The 24,300-nt window shown below is 43.1% G+C and overlaps 1 protein-coding gene and 1 pseudogene across 1 annotated transcript; one reads left to right on the forward strand and one right to left on the reverse strand.

The window, feature by feature from the left end:
* Positions 1-1,853: 1,853 nt before the first annotated feature.
* Positions 1,854-14,339, reverse strand: LOC142428717 (AP-3 complex subunit mu-1 pseudogene; annotated as a pseudogene).
* A 1,213-nt stretch (positions 14,340-15,552) lies between these two features.
* Positions 15,553-16,500, forward strand: LOC142428718 (olfactory receptor 13A1-like). The gene has a single exon (XM_075533500.1). The coding sequence runs from the start codon at positions 15,553-15,555 to the stop codon at positions 16,498-16,500; it is 948 nt and encodes a 315-aa protein (XP_075389615.1).
* Positions 16,501-24,300: the final 7,800 nt, after the last annotated feature.

Here is a 24,300-nt window from a genome sequence, read left to right on the forward strand (position 1 = left end):
TATCTTTTTATTGACAGAATAGGCGGAGCTACAGAAAAATTTACTGGTTTCTACCAAATTAATAAATACAATAGTTTAATTGCAAAAGGAAAGTCTATTTGGGATAGAAATTTCTAGAGACAAGGGACTCTTGGCACATAATCATCATCTATAAGAAAATGGCGTAAGAGGAACATTGAACAGTCCGGGTATGTATGGTTCAGGTTAGATTCTGCATAAAGAAAAAGAACTCTGAAAAGGAAAACACTGAGCATCAGGCAAATGAATTGGGTAGCCAATCTTAAGCTTTTTTGGCAACAGTTTGATTTTAGTTGCCACTCTTGAGATTGGTTACCCTAGAAATTTAGAAGCTGTAAACACTGGCCTTTTATATCAGATGGAAGACAAGTTGGGTGTTCCCAGCAAGTAAAGATAAGAAGAATGCTGCTGTCTAGTGGGATTCCCTACATTAGCACCAACCACTAGCCCTTGACAGCAGAAATGGGAGAGGAAGAGGCTTTCTGTGGCTGATAATGAAATAAAATGGAGTCACAAGGAAAAGAAATATAATAAGGGCAAGAAGGAAATGTGAAGAATAAACACTTACTCTTCAGCTTTTCTCCATTCCTATGTCTAATGAGACACATTAACTAGGCAATTACTTCCAAGCTGAGGTTGAGTGACAAAATACTTCAACCTTTGACTAGTGAACCTCAATGATCAAATTAGTCAATAATTGAGGATCTTTTCTGCCTCAATAGGCCACTCTTCCATACACAATAGAGACAGTAAGTACTCTGGTGACAATTTATAACAATAGTTTCATGAAAGAGTTTGAATAGTAATACATTGAGAGTTTTCCATGAGAACCATATAATAGGAGAAAGGAGCTCCTGCTAGGGACACAGGCAAATGCAAAACCTTGAGCAATAATCAAAAAGATTTTTTTTAAAAAAGCCTAGCGAGACAGGCACATTTCTCTCCTTTAGCTAAAGCAGGGCAGAGGCATTTAGGCTAATCATGGTTGTTTACATGATGTGGGGTACTCTTTTTTAAACATGAAGATGACAAACGTTTCGGCTGATTTCTCTTACTACTTTAATTTGCTTCAGAACTGAAATGCTTGGGCTTGCAATCATTTCCTAAAAGCAGAAGTAGTGTCTCTTTCAGTACTTTAATGAGGCATTCACCCCTTTGACCCAAATGATTTTGACTGTGCTATTTAACAACTGACTCAGTGGTACAACATTGAGATGGTACTTACTACAGGAAGGTCTCTGTAAATCCAAATCAGAAATTTACATAAAAACCTTATTTATAAAAAATACAATACCAAGTACAGTGAGCGTGGAACAGGGAATTGTGGTGTCCCCTGCCAGGGCCATGTGGATGTGGCCTTTGCTACAGCGCTTGCTTAACGGCACCGGTGAAAGGCTGAATAAGGCAAACACTTGGAAGAGGCAGTTTTCTGTAAACTTACTCGGGTGGGGACGGGGTGGAAGAATCTTCCTCTATTTTGGAACAAATGCTAATTTGGGGTGGGCAAGGTCAAGTTTAATATTAGGCTGCACCTGACATGTAACATCACAGATTTAGACAGCTCCTGCTGGCTGAGACCAGTTCACTTTAAGAAGAGAGGGTACCACTATAGCCTTCTGCATTTACCATTACAATGCGCAGCATCCAGCTAATCACCCCCCATAGAAGAAATCGCTGCCAAAAATCTTAATGAAAAGATACAAAATCAGCAAAGTCATTAGAAAAATTTCCTTAGCTTAAAGCTCCTTAAGAATTTTACATCGATTACTAAGCTACTTTGTTGAGTTGTGTAGCTCAAGACAAATGCTTTAACTAGAGTATGTATTCCCACCCACTTGGTACCTAATAGTAACACACGGCAATGACACTTGGAAACAAACTGATTGTGAGGAATTTTGGCCTCTTCTCATGTTCTCACTTGGAACTTTCCAGCTTTTGTGACATATTTGACTCCTTTAAATGGCTTATATATCTCCCCTTACATGTCCAAGCAGTTTACCTTTAAACCTGAAATTGCAAGCTGCTGGATCTATAACTGTATGTTCAGGCTTGGATTCTCTTCTGGTTTGGGTGCTCCAGACTGTAAATTCACCAGCTCTTTAAGACTTGGGAGCTTTCGTGGAGTAATTTTCCCCACATCCCATGTTAGTACCTTGGTGACAGGGTCAAATGTGTAAGTGCCTTGGGTTGGTGTCAGGTTCATATTCAGCAAAACTTTCGGCATGTGAACTGTCACTGTGATTCCTTCAATAGTTTTTCCCATATTCTGCTTTGGTCCAATTGTAATATCAAATCGGCAACAAGAGCTACTCTCCTTAAAGCTGATGCTATGTTTCACATATACTGGAATTGCCGCTAGATTTTGTGAGCTAACTCGATACGATATGAGTTGGAAATTTCCATCTGGCGGAAGAAATGACAAAACTCTTTCAGATTCCCAACGCTTAAACCGGATGCAAGGGTGGAAGCTGACATCATCCAGAAGTCTGGGGTTCATAAAAGAGAGAGAGAGGTCAGACATTCCAGACAATTTAATACAAGCATCAATGACGCCCTTAATTTCTGCAAAGATGGTAGATCCTAATTTATCTATAATTGCATCTATCTCTTCAATAACATCAAAATAGGCTTCGTTGTTTGTGTACTTTACCCCTGCTCGCCTCCATGGAATGTTGGACAACTGCCCAGTGGGGAGTGTGTCCCCAACATTACTACTGCCTGTAATAGAATTGATGACAGAACGTAAAATTGTTGGTGGTTTAATCAGTTTTTTTCAAAATGTTGGATACAGTAGCCAGTGGAAATCCATTGTCTAACATTTCTTCCAAGAGCTCATACACTATGACCACATTATCCTTAATTGCAGCCTCTGAACACTCACCAAAGTAATCCTGAAAAGTGTCAGCAACTCTCTGCAGGAATTCAATGACAAAAAGAGGTGGCACTTCAGTCTGTATGACAGACACGAAGAAGAACTTATCCCGGTAGATGCTGATGAGGTAGTGGTGAGGTGTTGAAATGATGGGTGGTACATTTTCAATATCAGCAGCTTTCTCCTGAGCTTCAAAGAAGTAATCACAGACAGACTGACTTACAACACTCTTCCACTGTTTCTCTAAAAATATGTCACTGGAGCAGTTTATGAGAAATAAGCTGTGGATAATTTTCCTGACACCTGGGCCCGGTCATGATTCGGCACCAGGTCCTCTCGAGGGTTTTTTTTTTTAAACAGTTTTTAAACCTAATTTTATTGTCACTTCATTCCTATATTATCAATTCTATAATTAAATCAAATCAAGAAGAGTTGTACAATCATTACCACAATGTGAAAGCATCTTCTTCATTGTACTCATTGTTATTAGTATAATTGGTTTTTAAAAAATCATTTTATTGGGGGGCTCATACAATTCTTATCACAATCCATACATACATTCATTGTGACAAGCACATTTGTACATTTGTTGCCATCATCATTCTCAGAACATTTACTCTCTACTTGAGCCCTTAATATCGGCTCTTTTTCCCCCTCCCTTCCGACTACCCCTTCCCTCGTGAACCCTTGATAATTCATAAATTATTATTTTGTCATATATTACACCATCCAACATCTCCCTTCACCCACTTCTCTGTAGTCCCTCCCTCAGGGAGAAGGTTATATGCAGATCCTTGTAATCGGTTCCCCATTTCTACCCCCACCTTCCCTCCACCCTCCAGGTATCACCACTCAAACCACTGGTCTTGAAGGGGTCATCTGTCCTGGACTCCCTGTGTTTCCAGTTGTGATCTGTACCAATGTACATCCTCCGATCTAGCCAGATTTGTAAGGTAGAATTTGGATCATGATAGTTGGGGGAGAAAGCATTTAAGAACTAGAGGAAAGTTGTATGTTACATCGTTGCTACCCTGCACCCTGACTGGCTCATTTCCTCCCTGCAACCCTTCAGTAAGGGGGTGTCCAGTGCCTACAGATGGGCTTTAGGGATCCACTCTGCACTCACCCTATTTATTTATAATGATATTTTTTGTTGTTGTTCTTTGATGCCCTGATACCTGATACCTGATCCTTTCGACACCTTGTGGTCACACAGGCTGGTGTACTTCTTCCATGTGGACTTTGTTGCTTCTGAGCTAGATGGCTGCTTGTTTATCTGCAAGCCTTTTAGACCCCAGACTCTATATCTTTTGATAGCCGGGCACCATCAGCTTTCTTCATCACATTTGCTTATGCACCCATTTGTTTTCAACAATCGTGTCAGGAAGGTGTGCATCATAGAATGCCAATTTCATAGAACAACGTGTTCTTGCATTGAGTACGTACTTGAGTGGAGATCCAGTGTCCATAGGCTGCTTAATACTAAACCCATAAATATATGCACGTAGATCTATTTCCCCACCATTCTATATAAATATATTTACATATGTACATGCCTGTATTTAGATCTCTACAAACGCCCTTTGACTCCTAGTTCTTTCCTCTATTTCCTTTTACTTTCCTCTTGTCCCACTATCATGCTCAGCCTTCATTTGGGTCTCAGTAATTTCTCTTGGTTACATTACCCTTGCTGAATCCCTACCAGGCCTCTCACACCCTCCTTGCCACTAATTTTGGATCACTTGTTGCTCCCCTGTCCCTGGGTTAGTCAACTCCACCTCCTTACCCCTGCCTCCCCATCTCCCATGTCCCCCCGGAACCATTGGTCCCATTGTTTTCTCCTCCAGACTGTTCATCCAGCCTCTTATCTAGATAGATCTGTAGAGATAATAATATGCACCAAAAATCAAGGCATAACAAGACAAAGCAACAAATGAGAACACAACAATGACAACAAAAAAAGAAAACCAATGACTCATAAAAGAATAAATTAATTTTAAAAAGAAAAATTAAAAGAAAAGAAAAACCTGTAAATAGATCAAGGTCTGATTTTTGAACTCTAGCCGTGTCCTCTGGTCAAGTCCGATGGGGTGCCATGCTCTGGCCCCAGAGTCTATCCTTTGCACTCTTTTGGGAGCTCCCTGCTCTGCTCCCACCGTTGCTCTGCCAAACGCATTTAGTTTTTTGCCTTGGTGTCGCAGGGTCAGTCTGGGCGAATCCCGACACTGAGTCTCCAGTGTTGCCCCCCATAGGGCCATGGGTCAGTGAGGGACGTAGTGTCTCATAGTGGGATCAGCCATATGATCCACTCTTTGCATTGGCTGTTCAGAGCGGGAATATCATCCTCCAGGGCCAGTGGGCCAGAATGTGTTCCACTCTCTCTGTTTCCCCATTCATTTGCTCTTGTGTGCTCTGATTAGACATGTCCCTCTCTGTGGGATTCAGTCTAAGAAGTTCTCCATTTACTTCCTTGGCTTTGGTTGAGACTGGGTAGGGAATTTTCCCTAACTACTCCCGGGCTTTCAGGGATTGGAGTGGGGACTCTTTTCCCTTTCCCTATCTTCCCCTGAGTCAGTTTGGGATATTTGGCCTTTCTGTGTACATCAGAGGACTACGTGTCCAGTTGACTGATCTCACAGTATCCTTGGAGGAACAGATAGCCTTGATTGTGTGTTCTCATCCTGTACTAGATATACAAGTTTTACCAGGAATATATTGTTTTAGTTATGAATAAGCTTTGTATAAACAGACTGGCAAACTGCCCAGAACAGATGATGAAGCCAAGGTTGTGGTTACTGTGTTTAGTATATAAGGAAGCCTTTTGCAAAAATAAAATTGCCAGCAGCTCCAGGATTGTTGAGCTGTTCAGTCCTCCTGAACCCCTCTGTTCTGTCATTTGTTCCTTCTTTATTTAAAGTCCCTCTCCCTACCTTCAGACCCTGTTTCAAGTAATCTCTCACAGAGCTGGACTCCGGCACCTCTCCCCTAGCTGCAACTTCAGTGCCATACTCTAAAGTAAATTCTTCTGAGGGGAGGGGAAGTTGTCCATGTAGCTGGTATGGGGCCCAAGCCCTTAGGCCCCTCCACTGGCTCCCCTCTCCATCTGGCACACCGCATTTGCATCCCGGAACACTGGATTCCAGTCTGGTCCCTCTTTCCCTGTGGAGACACAAACAATACCCTCCCTTTGGGTGGGTCAGTGCCCTATTCCCCCACCACACATCTCTTTTTTTCCCCTTTCCTATCCCCCCCCCCCTTTTTAGTTGGCTACCATATGTGCCCCTGTATTTGGTCTGGCCCCTGTCATACTACCTGGAACTCACTACTGGAGTGTTTGTATACAGTAGCTTTTTCTCTGTGCCCCTTTTTGCATTTTTCTTTCTTTCTTTCTTTCTTTCTTTCTTTCTTTCTTTCTTTCTTTCTTTCTTTCTTTCTTTCTTTCAATAAACTTACCTCAGCGGATTCCTGTTGTATTTGTACTTTTGTGCTTGGCTTACTTCACTTAGCAAAATTTCCTCCAGTTCCTCCTATGTGATGATATGCTTCCTGTGTTCATCACTGCTTTTTAGAGATGCATAGTATTCCATTGTATGTATGTACCAGTTTTTTAAATCCATTCGTCCCGTGATTGAAATTTGGGTTGTTTCCAACTCCTTGAGATTGTGAACTGTGCCACAATGAACATTGGAGCATAGATGTCTGGCCTCTTCTGGGTATATGCCCAGTAGGAGGATTGCTGGGTCGTATGGTAGCTCAATTTCCATCTGTTTTAGAAATCGCCAAATCAATTTCCATAGTGGCTGTACATACCTACAGGTCCATCAGCAGTGGATGAGAGTCCCTATCTCCCCACAGCCCCTCCAACACTTGTTGCTTTCTAATTTTCAAAATTGGGCTATCTTTGAGGGTGTTAGATGGTATCTCATAGTTGTTTTGATTTGCATTTCTCTTATGGCTAATGATTGGGAACATTTTCTCATGTTTATTGGTCATTCAGATTTCAGACTCTGTGAAACTTCTGTTCAGGTCCTTTGCTCACCTCCTCACTGGGCAGTTTGTTTTTCTCTTATTATAAGCTTGCAAAGTATTGTAGGTTTTAGTAATAAGGCCTTTGTCTGATGTGTCATTGCTAAAGATGCTTTCCCAGTCAGTGGGCTTTCTTATTACTCTCTTGAGGAATTATTTCGTTTACGTGGGTGTCTTATCTTCAGTATATCCCACTTGTCTATTTGTGACTCATCTGTATTTGTATCCTTCCCTATTTCCGATATCCTATGTATTCCCTCTGCCAACTTTCTCAGGTTTGTCCCAATTCCCTCATTAATGGCCCTAATTGTTTTGGGTTTTATCTCAAGGTGTGTGATCCATCTCGAGTTTATTCTTGTGTCTGGAGTGAGGTAAGGGTCTTGCTTCTTTTTTTCTGCAGGTAGTATCCATTTTTTCCAGCACCATTTATTGAAGAGGGCATTTGCTTCCCATTTAATATTTTTGGGGCATTTATCAAAGATCAGTTGCCCGTATGCTGTTTTTTTGTATGTTTTTTTTTCTGGATCTTCAGCTCTTTTCCATTGGTCTGAATATCTGTTGTTATACCAGTACCACACTGTTTTGACTACTGTGGCCATAATACATGCAAAAGTCAGGTAGAGCAAGCCCTCCCACTCTGTCCTTCTTCTTGAGGAGTTCTGTGTCAATTCTGGCCTTCTCCCCACTCCATGTGAAGTTGGTAATCAGTTTTTCTAATTCTTTGAAGAAGGATGGTGTATTTGTATCGGGCTAACTTTGAACTTATATAGTTCCTTGGGCAGAACTGACATCTTTACTATATTGAGTCTGCCATTCCACGAGCATGAAATATTCTTCCATTTGTTGAGGCCACTTTTGATTTCTTGTAGTAGTGTTTTATAATCATTCTCATACAAATCTTTTGTTTTTTTAGCCAGGTATATCCCTAGGTATTTCAATTTCTGCTTGGCTATTGTAAAGGGTACTTCCTTTTTAATAATCTCTTCTGTGATCTTGTCTGATGTGTAGAACAGTCTGATAAACTTCCGTTTGTTGATTTTGTATCCTGCCACTCTGCCATATTACTCTATTGCTTCCAACACTCCACTTGTAGAGTTTAGGGGATCTGCTATGTATAGAATCATATCGTCTGCCAATAATGATAATTTTGCCTCTTCCTTCCCCAGATGAATACCTTTAATATCTTTTTCGTTGTCTTATGTTGTTAACTAGGACCTCCAGTACGATGTTAAATAGGAGTGGAGACAAGGGACATCCTGGTCTGGTCCCCCTTTTCAATGGAATTGTTTTTGCCTTTTCTCCATTAACTACCACGTTGGTTGTTGGGTTTTCATATATAGCTTGTACAATATTGAGGAATTTTCTTCTATTTCTATCTTCTTGAGTGTCTTAAACAGGAATGCATGTTGGACGTTGTTGAATGATTTTTCTGCATCTATCAATATTATCGTGTGGCTCTTTTCATTTTTCCTGCCAATGTGGCGAATAATGCTGATGGTCTTTTGTATGTTGAACCATCCCTACATCCCTGGTATGAAACCCACTTGATCATGGTGAATTTTTTAAAATATGCTTTTGTATTCTATTGGCCAGTATTTTGTTAAGGATTTTTGCATCAATATTTATTAGGGATATTGGTCTGTAGTTCTCAATTCTTATGGAATCTTTGCCCACATGCGGTATCAGAGTTATGCTAGCTTCATAGAAAGAGTTTTGGAGTTTTCTGTCTTTTTTATGTTCTGGAAGAGTTTGTGTAGGATCGGTGTCAGTTCCTCCCTGAATGCTTGGTAGAATTCTCCTATGAAGTCATCTGGCCTGGGGAATGTTTTTGTTGGTAATCCCTTGATAATCTTGTCTATTTCTTCCATTGCTATGGGTCTGTTGAGGTTCTTGACATCCATCTGGGATAGTCTAGGGAGGGATTTTGTTTCCAAATATTTGTCCATGTCTTCCAAATTGTTGAATTCATTAGAGTATAGACCTTTATAGTACTGTGTAATTATCCTTTAGATTTCATTAGGGTCCATTGTTATGTCCCCTGTTTCATCCCTCATCCTTGCAATTGTCATTTGTTCCTTCCTTTCTTTGGTTCGGTTTGCCAACTGTCTATCAATTCTGTTCATTCTTTCAAATAACAACTTTCAGCTGCATTAATTTTTTCCATAGTTTTCTTGTTTCCCTCTCCTGTATCTCAGCTTTGATTCTTATTCTATCTATCCTCTTGCTATTAGTAGGGTTGTTCTGTTGACTCTGCTCTAATTGGTGTAAGTTTTGTGCCAGCATATCATCCACGAGTCTCTGTTCTTTTTCATGTGTGCATTTATTACTATCAGCCTTCCTCTGATAAATGCCTTTGCTGTTTTCCAAAGGTTTTGGTACATCGTATTTTTGTTCTCTTTGTTTTCTAGAAATTTCCTGATTTCTTCTCTGATCTGGGTCAATACCAACTCCTTTTTCAATAGAGAATTGATCATCCTCTAATTGTCTGCCCTTGTTTTCTTCACAGTCATGTTAATTTCCAGCCTTATGGCACAGTGATCAGAGAGACAAGTCTGTATAATCTCTATGTGCTTGAATTTACTCAAGTTTGACTTGTGTCCCAGCATGTGGTCTATTATCGAGTATGTGCCATGTGGGCTTGAAAAGAATGTGAACTTCTTTGCCTGTAGGTGGAAAGCTCTGAAAACATGTATCAAGTCCAGTTGTCCAATTGTGCTATTTAGATCTGTAGCCTACTTGTTGAGTTTATTTCCCAATGATCTGTCTTTTTCGGAAAGTGATGTATTAAAGTCACCAACTATAATTGTTGTGCCTGTGATTTCTTTTTTCATCTTTTGGAGTGTTTGATTTACAAATTTCGGAGGTCTCATCAGATGCATATATATTTATTATGCTCACTGGTCTTGGTCTACTGTTCCCTTAAGCATTATATAGTGCCCCTCTTTGTCTCGTTGTGGCCTCTATCTTTAGGTCAATTTTATAAGATATTAAGATCGCCACCTCTGCTTCTTTTGCATTGCCATTTGCTGGGTATATATTTCCTCACCAGCCTTTAATTCTCAACCTGTTTTTGTCTTCAAGCTTGAGATGTGTCTCCTGGAGGCAGCAGATCAATGGGTTATGTTTTCTGGGCCAGTCTGTTAGCCTCTGCCATTTAATGCCTGAGTTCAGGCCATTGATATTCAGTGTTATTAAATCCATCTGTGGACTCTGTGATGTCATCTTGTACCTTTTTTGTTGGGTGTTTCCTAACTATCTAGCTTATCCTCTATAGTTGTGGGTGTGGTTTATGTTTTCCTTCTTGCCACTATTGAGCCAATGCTATCCTGGGGGCTGTTTTCTCTTTGTGGCCCTATGGGTGGAGTTGTTCCATTTGATGGTCTCTTATTTGCCCTAGACAGGTATTGATCTTCTGCCCATTCTGGATTGGCAAGCACCTTTAGTAAGGCTGTGTTTCTTTTTATATATTCTTTGAGGTTGTCCTTGTCTGGGAAAACTCTTACTTCTCCATCTATCTTAATAGATAATTTCGCCAGGTAAAGTATTCTTGGGTTTGTGTTGTTTTTCTTCAATTTTTGTAATATGTTACTCCATTCCCTCCTCTTCTTCATTGTTTCAGCTGATAGGTCTGAACATACTTTGTATATGTTTATACATGACTTGGGGTATATTTGGGGTACCTTTATATGTGCCTGCTTGCTTTTCCCTAGCTGCTTTTATGATCTTCACCTTTTCCTCATAGTTGAATAATATGACAATTATTTGTCTTGGTGACTTCTTGAGATTCTGGCTGGCTGGTATTCTTTCAGCCTCCTGAATGGTTGCCTGATTTTCATTTATTAGGCTAGGGAAGGTTTTCTGTAAGACTTCCCTCGCTGTTCTCGCTGTTGACTTATTTGTTGTGTCTTGTTCCGGTAGTCCAATTATTCTAATATTGTTCCTCTTCATAGCATCACACTCTCAAGATTTTTTCAGCTTCTCTGATTGTCTTATTTGACTATTTTTCCCATTTGCTGAATGAGGTCTGCTTGGTTAGCCTCTCGGTCACTGGTGTGATTCTCTGCCTCTTCAAGTCTATTGGCAAAGTCTGCTAATTTGCCACTGGATTTTGCTATTTCATCCCTTAAATTTTGAATTTCCCTTTAGTGAATGGCCTTTATCTCCTCTATCATTTCATCCTTTTTCTGCATTGCTTACCTCATATCCTGTATGACTCCTAGCAGCATTCTGAAATTTTCTTTTTGTGGCAGGTCATTATCTGCTTGTTCTATGCACATCATTAAGTTCGTGACACTTCTGGCATAATTTTCTGCTTCTCCTGCTTTTTTGTTGAATCTGTTAGGACTGGTTGCTGTTTAAGTGTTGTTTTAGAAGAGGTTGGAGCCGTCTCCCAGAGTCGAAGAGCACTGTGTTCTCTCTTGGGGAACTCGTATATGCGCTTTTACAAACTGCCTGCTGGTAGCTGTACTGAGAGGTCAGGCCATTGCTGTATCTTCCTGTGGATTCACTCTTACCCTAGCCATCCAGTATTCCACTATTTGGAATGTGAGTTGGATTGTCCTATCATGTGATGTTGGTCGGGTTGTTGTGGGCCCACGAGGGCGTCGATTCACTGGCTGATTTCTAAATAGGCTACTTATCAACTCCCTCTCCCCGAATAGCTTACAATTTTCTTTATTATATCAGTAGGGAATTACATGAACTATCTATAATGTTACATAAACTGAATTTCTGGAATAAACACTTTACAATCATGGTCAATTCTTTAAAAATATACAGCTGGAATTTTTTACTAGTATTTCCTTTTAGAATGTTTGTGTCTGTATATTAATTATCATTTCTTGCTTTGTCTTTTAAAATTATACTTATGAATGATAAGCTCACAAAACAAATGTAATGGTCTTGCTCCAATGTTCCCAATGGAAATAGACCAAGAATCTGGTGCAGCACCAGAGTTGCTCAGTTGTCTATGCCAAGAAATTTGGAAGATAGTTGCTTTGCCAACCAACTGGAAGAGACCCATATTTGAGACCATTCCAAAGAGAGACACCCCAACAGACACAATATTAATATTGGAATTAAGTAAAATGTTTGCTAAATATATTTCAAAATGTTTGCAGCAGTACATTGACAAGGACCTGCCAGAAATTTGAGCCAGATTCAAAAGGAGACATGGGACAAAGGTTATAATTGCTGATATATGACATAAGAAGGAGCCCTGGAGGCTACTCATTGGGCTGCTAATTGTAAGGTCAGCAGTTGGAAACTACCAGCCACTCCCAGGAGAAGGAGAGGTTTTCTACTCCTATAAAGATAAAAACCTCAAAGTCAGTGAGTTGATTCCAGCTCACATTGGTCCTATAGGACAGGGTAGATCTGCCCCTGTGGATTTCTGAGACTCCAAAGAGGTCGACCCTGTCCTATAGGGTTACTATACGTTGGAATGACTGGATGTCAGAGAGTTTTGCTTCTTTGTTTTGTTTTCGTTTTTACGTTTTGGAGTCTTGACTACGGGGGGGGCGGTAGAGGGAAAGGAGGGGCAGAATGAGAAGAAAAAAATAAAACAGGGAAGAAATAAATGAAGACCTATGAAAAAAGAAAAGTGAGACAAAAAGACAACAGGAAAAACCCAAAATGGAATAGAATGTAGATGTTAGCTGTGCTGGGAATACAGTGTTCACTGCACAGGCATGTGCACCCAAAACAAAGTGGAGGTGGGTGCTACTGAACATGGGGATTGTGGGTGGGACAGGGCACTCACTTCATGACATGGAAAAGTGGAAGCAGGGCGAGGAAGACTCAAAAAAAAATCAATTCATGGAGTGGGGGTAAGGTGAGTGAGAATTTAAGAAAAAATAAGAACAAAATCAGAAAGAGGCAGGGAAATGTCTCTGTCCTGGCTGGACAGAGTGTTCTCCATCAAACAGCACAAGGAACCAGCACCCCTCTGTGGGATTGCCCATCACTACCCCCAGAGGGCCCAGATGGGATCTGCTGGCCACAGATGTAGGGGGTTGGGAGTGGGTATCTCTGTGGGATCAATGATAATGGGTCTGGGAGCAGAATTAACCAGGAAGAGACGGAGAAGGGTGATGAGGACAGAGCACAATTTGCAGCACTGACTGGCTAAAGCACCTGCCACCAAGCAGAGCTGTGGGGAGTGGGGGGTGGGGGGTGGGGGGTGGGGGGACGTGGAGGTTTGTGGGGGTGGACGGAATGCAGCCTTCTCTCTGCTTAACTTCAGCTAGGGTGAGGCCTGGCAGCACCGCTCACTGTAGGGGCAGACAGTGGGTTGGGACATCTCCTTCCAGGGGTAAAACAAAAACTTTAAATGATGAGCAAAGAAAAAACTAGGGGGTTGGGGCAGGGGGAATGGACAAAGAAGAAAGATCAATCAAGCAGTGGCCCATCACTGTCAGTAGCAGGGGTGCTTCACTGACCTCCAGAGGAGTGGGAGGGTGAGGGGTCCTGCTTCTGGTCCCCAGGAAATTGCCCCAGGAATGTAACAGGGGCCACAGGAATCTGGATGCTGATGACTGATGCCTTCCTGGCCTAGCATAGCCAGGGCTGGCTCCTCCTCTGGTCAGAATGCTGCTTTTAGCATTCAAATCGCAGCTATACCAATTGGTTTTTTACCACTCCATATGCCTCCTTGTCTATGTTTCAGCATCTTTTCCTTATTCAATCTACTTCTTCAGCCTTTCTTGGGAAATGGTGGGTCTTTTGGCTGCATTTCACTTGGTTTCTTGATGCTGTGGAGGCCTGGATCATGCATTTGACTGGTTTACCATCCCTTCATCGATGGCTGCTTTCACTGGACATAGAATTCAGGATTGCATCTATAGATTGCATCACTACAAATGCCCTGTATTACCTACTGATCACTGTTTTTCACAAGTCACATGTCTTTCATACCATTTTCCCTTTATACAATGAATCCTATTTTCCCCCTCTGATCATTTCATTTTTATCTTTAATTTTCAGCAAGTTCATTATGATGTTCTGAGGTGCATTTTTCTTTGCATTGATCCTTTTGTGTACAAAGAATTGTGTATTTTTTAATCTTTTTATTTCAAGTGAGTTGTGGATTTTTTAAACTATAATTTCTCCAAATTCGCCTTTCTGTCTTCTCGTTCTGTGCTTCCAGTTAGAGGTGTACGAGACTGCTTGTAGACTCTCACTTGACACCAAAGTTTTACCCAGGCTTTCACAGGCTCTCTCTCATCTTGAGAGTGGACTTATCAGACCATGAAGTTTCCTGACATCACCCCAAATCCACTTTACACACAGTGGTGAATTGCCTACTGGAGACACTGTGTATTTAATTCCTGCGGTTCCTATTTGCTATTTTAAACTATAGATTCTTATGTTTCTTAGATAACTCACCTGTTGGTGTTAAACAGATGGTCGTAAGGTTCCTCATCTGCTAATTCCAAAATCAAGATCTTAGTCTTCATGGTTACACATTCCTAGTGGATGGGCTGCCCATTCCTGGGTCTTCACACACCAAGATGTCTTTCCATGTTTTCTAGATGTTGTACACGATAAAGTACATAGAGTCTGCACAGTGGTGTCTGCCTTGAATTTCTGTCGCTTTTTGTTCTGGCAGATCTTTAACTTGGCTGGAATGAAGCTCCAAACTCTGTCTTCTCTGTGGAGGGCAGTCATTCACATCTCTCTCCAGTTCTTTCATTCCCAAGGTATTGTTTGCTTTGTTTTCCTTGGGGTTCTCTCTCTCTCTCTCTCTCTCTCTCTCTCACACACACACACACACACACACACACAAACACACACACACAGGATACTTTATTGTGCAGTCTATGGGATCCCTCCTGTGAAGATCCCTGAATTCCAGATTTCCAACTTCATTTCCCAGCACATTCGGGATCCTTGAATTTCTGTTTTATTTTGAATGACAGATGGACATTTAGAAATCCCCAAATCATTTGAGGACTTGGTGGTGACGTGGCTACAAGTGCTCACATGAACGGAGGGAAAGGCACCATGAATGGGGTTTGAGTGTCTTGAATGGAAGGGCCTCCGTCTCAATAGGACAGAAGGCACAGAGGGACTCGGAATTCCAACTCTAGTGTCCAAGGGTGACGCCTTCTGGACACAAGCATCTGAAAAAAGTCAGCTTTTCTGGGAGCAGCTCCAAGCATAGGTTGGGAGTGGTGGCCTGAAGAGGGAAGGGGTCTCAGGGTGGATGAGAGAAGGGACCCAGCCTCGATGACTGAGAAGCAGCAGATCCTGAAGATGTGGATCGGAGCCAGGGTTGTGAGGGGAAGCTCTGAAAGAGGTTGCCTTAGAGTATGTGACAGTCCATCCTACAGAGAGAGCTCTGCCATCAGGAGGGCTCCCGGGTTGGGGCGTCCCCTGGGTGTGTGTGTGGGTAGAGGAGCAGGTGCCTAAACACAAAAGGAGAGGAGAAGAGTTTCTCCGGGAGGCACATGAAAGCTAAGGGACTGCAGTTGATGGGCTGTGTCTGCAGAAGCTGGGGCAGGAGGGTAAGGAGGTGAGCAGGCTCTCCTGGGAAAACGAACCCACTCCTTCCCTCTTGGTCACCTGGGGCATGCTTGGAAGTGAGTGTCATGTCTCCTCTTGTTTTCCAGAGGGACAGCCAGCCTTCCTGTGTCATGGAACCTGGTGAGACCCCAAAGTCCAACCAGACGCTGGTGACAGAGTTCCTGCTGCAGGGGTTCTCAGAGCACCCCCAGCTGCGCCTGGCCCTGCTCGGCTGCTTCCTGGTGCTCTACACCGTGGCTCTCTCGGGCAACGCTCTCATCATCACTGTGGTGGGCTGTAGTGCCAGCCTCCACAGCCCCATGTACTTCTTCCTGTCCAACCTGGCCACCATGGACATCATCTGCACCTCCACCATCCTGCCCAAGGTGCTGGCGGGCCTGGCCACCCAGGAAAACACCATCTCCTACTCAGGCTGCATGGTCCAGCTCTTCTTCCTGGTGTGGTCAGGTTCTTCTGAATTGCTACTTCTTGCGGTCATGGCCTTCGACCGCTACGTTGCCATCTGCCATCCACTGCACTACGGCACCATCATGAGCCCACAGGTGTGTGTGGCAATGGCCGTGAGTGTCTGGGGCATCTGTGCCCTCAATTCTTTGATAAACACGAGTCTGACTGCGCGGCTGACATTCTGTGGCCCCAGGGTCATCACGCATTTCTTCTGTGAGATCCCACCACTGTTGCTGCTCTCCTGCAGCCCTACGCGAGTGAACAGCATCATGACGGTCGTGGCCGACGCCTTCTATGGCTTCATCAACTTCCTGCTCACGCTGGCCTCCTACGGCCGCATTGTGGTCAGCATCCTGCATATCCGCTCCACCGAGGGCAAGCGCCGCGCCTTCTCCACCTGCTCCTCGCACCTCATCGTGGTCTGCGTGTACTACACGGCTGTGTTCTATGCCTACATCAGCCCGGCCTCCAGCTACAGCCCCGAGAGGAGCAAAGTGGCGGGGGTGCTGTATACTGCACTGAGCCCCACCCTGAACCCGCTCATCTACACGCTGCGGAATGCTGAGGTCCAACGAGCCCTGGCCAAGCTCCTGCCCTTCTGCCGAAGGTGACCCCAGAGCACAAGTCATTCTCCGTGCCTGTCTCCTGCACCTGGATGCCAGACCTGAGCTCTAGGTCCCAGTTGGGGTGTAACTGGACAGGTGACTGGTAAGTTTGGACTTGTGGCAGATACCACACCACATGCTGTCACAGGACACATAGATGTATGGAGCAAACCTCCCCAATGGACACAGCTCAGTGTGGCCTCTGATCCCTAAAACCACCCACTGGTCCGATTGTTCCTTAGTTGCTTCTGTTTCCTATGTCTGTCTCCCCACCCCCAAAAAGCAATTACCCATGGGCACCTGCACCTCATTGCCAAGACCTACGCTCCACTGCCCACACCCACCCTCAACACTGACCAGACCCCCTTCCTATGCAGTCTGCATAGTTGCATGTGGCTACTGCTGGGTCTTCCATCCTCTACCAGCCATCACAATTGAATGGGTCCATGAGGCGGTTGTGTAATTGAGGGTTTAAGTTAAAAAGACATCAGATAAGGTAAAACATGCAAGTTTTAATCTCTGGGACCACCATGACTGAAGGAGACAGGTTGCGCAGAAAGAGAACATATTTTCAACCAAGGCTCGTATACACTAATTACAGGTAACTACATACATAACCATGTGGGCTGTACCCCAATCCTAAAGTTCCCTATGTACATTGGAGGAGTAACCTAACACCAGTGCCCAGAGCAGATAAGGGAGAGTGGCTGACTTCAGATCCTAGAGAGTAATAGCACATGTCTGCTCCTATAATTAAAGCCGCTGACTACATAGCTATCAGCCATGTGCTTGTAAGAGGTAACATTAAGGTAGCACTATTATGGGTGGAGGAGGGAGTGGGGAACAATATTAATTATGAGACTGCTATTGGGACTTACTTCCAACCCAAAAGGGTGAAGACCTCCCTCCACCATAGAAACCCATCCTGCCAGGCTTCTTTATATATGAGAATTCTTTCTGTTACCTGCTCCCCTCACTCTCGCTCCAGGAGCACAGCCCCCACTTGCCCTCTTTCCCTGGGGTTCCACTCAATGGTGAACTCTGATGGCCTTTGCTCTTCCAGGAGGTCTGAGTTCCTCCTGGCCCGTCTATGTCAGTTGGTACTCCACAGATGATCCAGGGGTCTTAGTTATATCCCTGGTCCAGGAGCTCCCATAGGGTGTCTGAGAGTGCGCCAAGGTAGTCATTGGTGCCCTAGTGACTCGCCACAGAGCGGCCAGTCTGAGTATGGGATCCCATAGCCATCCAGTGTCTGGGAGTCCTGTCATGCCTTTTTTTTTTCTTAACAAGCTGTCTTCATACAGAGTTAGGAGAGAAATTGTTGTTTCCCTTTTTTGAGTGAAGTGTTACCCCATAACAGTTCCTGCAATCCATTCCCACCTTCAGCAGACACATGCTTCAGTCCTGGATCAGCATTCCAACAAGCAATGGAGACCTTTCTTGTGAGCCAGGCTCTGGGTCCACTGAAACCCCCTCACTCTTTGGGAACATGCCCCAGCCTGGGTCTCCACATGCCTCTGAGTGTTGCATGAAGTGCCCCACACCCCCAAGGCTATAGCTGCACGGTTCGCAGCCTACCCAGACCCTCCTTTGCAGCTGTACCAGTTCCTTCAAGAGCCTCTTGTTTAATTCTTTATATCCCATTTGTTAAAAAGCTGGATAGTCCAGCTCAGAGATGTCTCAGATCTATGTTCATCTGCTTCTGATGAAAGGTCTTTTTGATGGTCAGTTGAAAGAACTTAAGTCAGGTGTGCCAGGGCCAATGTGCATCCTTGAGTATAGCACACCTGAATTTAGAGACCATCTCAGCAGTAGATTTGACCCATTAAACACTAATGGTGAAAGGCGAGACAGGGTGTGGGATGACATCAAGAACATCAGACAGGAAGAAAGGAAAGGAAATCTTTAAACAGGAAGCCAAAGAAAGGACCACGATGGAGCTCAGAAGAGACTAGGAAATTTTCTCTTGAATGTAGAGTACCTAAAGTGACTTGATGAAATGATGAAGTAAAAGAGTTGGACATAAGATTTTAAAAGACAGTGTCAGAAGACTATGCAAAGTATAAAGAAATGTGAAAAATCTGGCGTTAGAAAACTAGACAGGAAGAACATATTCAGCGTTTCTCTAGCTCAGTGGTTCTCAACCTGTGGGTCACGACTCCTTTGGGGGTGGAATTGCCCTTTAAGAGGGGTCACCCGATTCATAACAGTGGCAACATTACAGTTAAGAAGCAGCAGCGACAGAAATAATTTTATGTTGGGGGGTCACCACAACATGAGGAACTGTATTAAGGGGTCCAGGCATTAGGAAGGTTGAGAACCACTGCTCTAACTAAAATAACTGAAGAGAATATTAAAGGATTTCCATATTCAAGAAGTTGCAATATTGAAGGATTCTGTGGACAAAATATGGAACTGGGCAAGAAGCATCAACATAAGATGGAAGAAATTCAGAGTCACGACACCCTAAAACATTGGTGTAGGTTCAGTCATTTCACGAATTAGCCACGCTCAGGAATACGGTGATGTATTGCAGGGAGACTTCTAGCGAAACAAAACAAAGCTTGTGGTAACAAAGCTCATACTCGTATAGAAGAAATAACTTAATATGAAAAGTAATTTTATAGTAAGAAGACGTCCCAGCTCAACTGAATTCAAGTCCATGGGTCCAGTGCTAGCTGAGCTCTCTTCAGGCCTAAGTAGCTGTAGACTGAGGTCACAGAGAAGTGAAGGGGAAAACAGGGAGCTCACAGTCCAGTGGGTGCAGAGCTGTAAGGATCCAAGGTCAATGGGAACATGGTAGGGTGCTGACAGCTCCCAGGTTTGGTGGCTTACATGGGGCCACTCCTGGAGACTCACAGAATCTAATCAAGCAGGAAGGATGAAGGGCAAGAGAGAAACAAAGGTTGCCAGTGCCTCCCTATGAAAAGCTCTACCCCCAACGAGACATCATCAGGATGTCCTTGGATTGATAGATCGGACTTCATCTCTACACTTCCCTGCTGGTAGAAAGTGACACAAAACCGAGCCATCACAATCAAGAACTGATGGAATTGACAGAAGAAATCCAAGCAGCACCGAGTGTTTAACAGGAGCCAGGCTTCAGGATATCATTGGTGGAACACAAATAATAGTTTTTGAACAAATGAATCAAACTCTGGAATTGCTTAGACATCTATGCAAAGAAATTTCAAAGAGAGATATCAGGTTCAAAAGAGAAGATCCAGGTTTGGGCTCATTACAGGGGGAAAAAAGTCAAAAGCATGCAGAATATATCAAACAATATCTAAAGGAATTAAAATTGTGCTGAAAGTTATTCAAAAGTAGATCCAGCGGCACATTAGCTGAAGCTGCCATAAATTCAACCCACAGCACAAAGAGAAGATTGAAATAAGGATATAATGACTGATATCAGGTGGATCTTGGCTGCAATCAGAAAGGACCCAGATGACATTTCTCTATGTTGTGTTAAGTATACAAAGGCATCTGACTGTGTTGACCTTAACAAATTAGGGATAAAATTGTGAAGAATGGGAGTGCCCAAACGCTTAACTATGCACATTGCAGGTCGAAGGGACTTTGCGTGGTTTATAAACAGGAGAGGTGCCCATCAGAGTTTTCTGTGTTCACCGTGTTAATCAATGTGCTTAGCAAATAACTGAGAAGCTGGACTACGTGAAGAACTACTATTTGTCGACAGAACTTAAAAAGCATGTGTGAAAAAATGAATGTGAACACATACATGAACTATGTCTAAATACTTGAAAGAGAAACCTTTAACCACTCATCGGTAAAGCGGGGCACCATTGATACAACTCAAATCCTGGCGAAATAGCCACCTGGCAGCCGAAGACTGTCTACCCTAGCTGGTCGTGCATCCCTTCCAAACGTCAGGGCTATTTAAAAACGCCGCGGGACACAGGACAAATTGTTAAACATCGGGACTCTCCCGCCAAAAGCAGGACGTCTGGTCACCTTTCAGTAAACCCAAATTGCAAATGGAAAGCAACCGCAAAAGCAAGACAGCAATGCAAAATGTTCCTTGAACAAGGAAGTTTGGGAGATCTCAAAAAGGAGCCAAGGAAAGGAACGTTATCAATCTTATAAAATGAAGAAAAGATTGAAGAAGCCTGGAAACTTATGGAAGACAATCTTATAACCATTGAGGCAATAGTTGTTGTCCCTCAAATTTAAGAAACACGTTTGGAGTCCCCCAGGGATGCCCAAACTGCCATGTTGACATGGTATAAATTGAAAAGCACAGACTTCTCGGAGGGGTTGGGGGGTGGGGGGTGGGTGGAGGAAGAGGTGGAGAGCGAGCGAGAAACACTGCCTAGGATAGTATAGCCACTTAGATAGCGGCTATGTGGATGAACAAAAGTTTCATATTTTGCTCTCTTTTTTTCAATAAAGGTTTCCATTATTATGTTGCAAAACTTTTTAACTTATGCCCATGTATCTCAGAGTAGCTATCTGAACCAAAGAACAAACAATGAACCCACTACCACAGAGTTAATTCCAACGCATAGTAACCCTCTATGGGATAAAGCAGAGCTGCTATTAGACTGTATGAGACTGTCAATAGTTGTGGGAGTAGACAGCCTCCTCTTTCTTCTGTGGAGCAGCTGGTAGGTCTGACATGCCAACCTTGAGTGTAGCAGCCCACTGGATAACCCACTGCACAACGAGGAATCCTTAGCGTAATCTGGAGTGAGAAACGTTAGGTACAGAAGAACAAAGCATGAACATTAAAATGCATTTAGTACCAGACTTTACATAAGCCAGAGGGCTATAGAATGATATCTTTAATATGAAAAAAGAAAAAAATTGTCAGTGTAGAACTTTATAGCCATTTGATTATTGTACTGTGTTAATCTAACAAAATATACCGATACTGGAAAACATGTGCTATAGTAAGTGGGGGATAAAGAGCCAGGATGTATGTAACATACTCTTCAAATGATTTATTAAAAAATAGATTGTGTGCATACAGGTACATTTACAGATGAGCGCCTGTATTTGTTCATTTTTCTAAATATTTTAGGAAGGAATAATACCAATTTCAAAAGACATCTTCCAGAAAAGAGAACTGGAAACATTTTTCCCTATTTGACCAAGTTAGCATTGCCTTGACACCCAGATCACATACATTATAGAGAAAGGCACCAACACACCAACATCCCTCACAAAACCTTAACTAATTAGATCCAATAATGTACGGAGGATAACATGTCGTGTCAGGTGAGATTATTCTATTAATGCAAGGACGATGGAATGTTTTGTCATCAAGCAGTATAATTCACAACATCATCAATTATTTCATGCAATATGATTATCTCAATCAATATGGAAAGAGTTTGACAGTCTATTGCCTCGTGACTCATCAATTCTACTCCCCACAGCCAAATAAAAGCAGACGATGTTATCAGGCATCCAAGACCCAGAACAAAATCATACCCAATGTGAATTGGGGGTGGGGGGGTGTGGAATGGAGAGCCAAAGCCCATCTGTTGACAATTGGACATCCCCTCACAGAAGGGTTATAAGGAAGAGATGAGCCAGTCAAGGTGCAGTATAACACCGATGAAACACAACTTTCCTCCAGTTCTTTAATGGTTCCTTCTCCCCACTCTCATGACCTCAATTCTACCTTACAGATCATATTAGGTCAGAGCGTGTACGCAGCTACAGATAAGAACCTACAACACAGGGAATTCAGAGTAGGTAATGAGACTAGAGATAACAGGAGGATAAGGAGGGCCAACAATGAGACTGGAGATAAGAGGAGGATAAGGTGGGGGGGGGAGAAGGAGAATCGATCACAAGGATCAATATATCACCCCCTCTCAGGGGGACAAACAACCGAAAAATGGGTGAAGGGAGACAGAGGACGATGTAAAATATGAAAATAATAATAATCTACACCTTATTAAGGGTTCGAGAGGGAGGGCAGAAATGTGAGGGGGTGGATGAAGAGTTGATATCCATGGCTCAAGTAGAAAGTAAGTGCTTTGAAATGATGATGGCAGCCTATGTACAAATAAATGTGTTTGACACAATGGATGAATGTATGGATTGTGATGGAAGATGTGAGAGTCCCCAATGAAAGTATTTAATAATAAAAAAAAGCAGACATGTGCCAACAACAATTCAAAGACTGGATAAAAACGCTTAGAACAACATCATTCATAATAGTTCAAAGTTAGAAACAAGTCAATGTTTGCCAGCATGTAAATGTTTTATTTTAATCATGAGTATTCCTACATTGAAATACGACTCAGTCATAAGATTGAACAATTGATAATACGTAAGATATAGAAAAATTTCATAGACATTGTTTAACAACAACAAAAATGAGCACAAGAGAGTACAACATGGATCATTCCTTCTGCATGAAATCCCAGAAGGAGCAAAGCCAGGATGAGGTTTCAGGAATAAGACTTGTGGTGCTGCATCCGGGAGAGAGCAAGGCAGGGGAGTCAAACTGGCAACAAGAGAACATAGAAGACCCTCTGTCGTAAGGGAGGTGGTGGTGGCACCAGTGACTGTCACCACCATAATTTGTAAAATTCAATGTTAACTCTTTCTCATGAAGGCAACTAGCCCACAACCAGATGGATGAACCCAGTGGCAGCAACAGTGGGCTCAGCATAGGAGCATTGTGAGGGTGGTGCGGGACCAGGCGCTATTCCATCGTGCTGTGCAGATTGCCGCTGAGTCAGAAAGAACCTGATGGCACCTCAACACAACAGTGTCTCTCATTAAAGTGCATTTAAAAGGGAAGAAAGTTGAATGATACATGTTTGATCAAAACATGTCATTTCTTGAAGAAAGTTATAGACTTTGGAGTAACACGCAGAAGGATAAACTATGACAATTTGATGTATAGATTTTCAAAAATTGAAAGTCAATTGGGAGTGTTCTGTCTCACTTATCAGTACAAAGGAACTATAATGAATTCTGCAAGCTCAAATGCAGGGGGAGTACTAATCCCATACATGGGTTCAAAAGTGCCCTGGGGATGCACCCACAGGATTCGGGGCAAGGTTCGTGTGAGGTGTGATTAGTAGAACACCGATGAAGACAGAGTCAGCTCGCTCCCTTGACTTGGCTGGAAAGGTAGTGGAAGCTTCCACACAGGAATCTTTGAAATCACCATGGTGACGCATCCAAGACAATCACCAGGGAAGATGTGCTAGAGGGAGGGTCTTCAGAGATACGCCCCTCCTGATCTTGCATTCTGAAGCTGGAACTTCTGCCTCTCTTCAACCCCCAATTTGCAGACAGCATTGGTCAGGCACCCAAGGGCCTCCGTTAATTGCTCCCAAACATGTTCTCTGAGCACTTGCCTCCCCAGGGTCTCCAGGCCTTGGAAACAGGAGGTTTACTTGAAGGCCAGAGAAACTCAGTCCACACACTGTCACGAGGACAGCATAGACCTGCCAGTGACACAGGAAAGAGCTTGTGGTCGCTCAGTGGAGCTGCCCTCACAAACGTCCACTGAGGACACAAAGGTGAGTGATAGCTCTCCTGCTTCCCAGAGTCCAGGCTGCCACTGGGGCCACAGCACACGGACTTCACAGTCAGCATGAAGTTAAGAAAATTCTTATATGGCAACATATCCCGGATGAGTGAACACTCCACGTGCTGAGACAGGAGTGACCACAGATAAGGGAAGGGATCTTGGGGGGTGGGAAGAATTGTTTGCTCCACCAGTGAGCTCACTCAAAGCTGTATTCTTATGTTTTGCTCATAGCCTGGGTTTCTTGCTTACCCTCCTGGTCAATAGATGTGCTCATCAGATGT

Source organism: Tenrec ecaudatus, chromosome 16 (genome assembly GCF_050624435.1).
Source record: "Tenrec ecaudatus isolate mTenEca1 chromosome 16, mTenEca1.hap1, whole genome shotgun sequence".
Taxonomy (NCBI): Eukaryota; Metazoa; Chordata; class Mammalia; order Afrosoricida; family Tenrecidae; genus Tenrec; species Tenrec ecaudatus.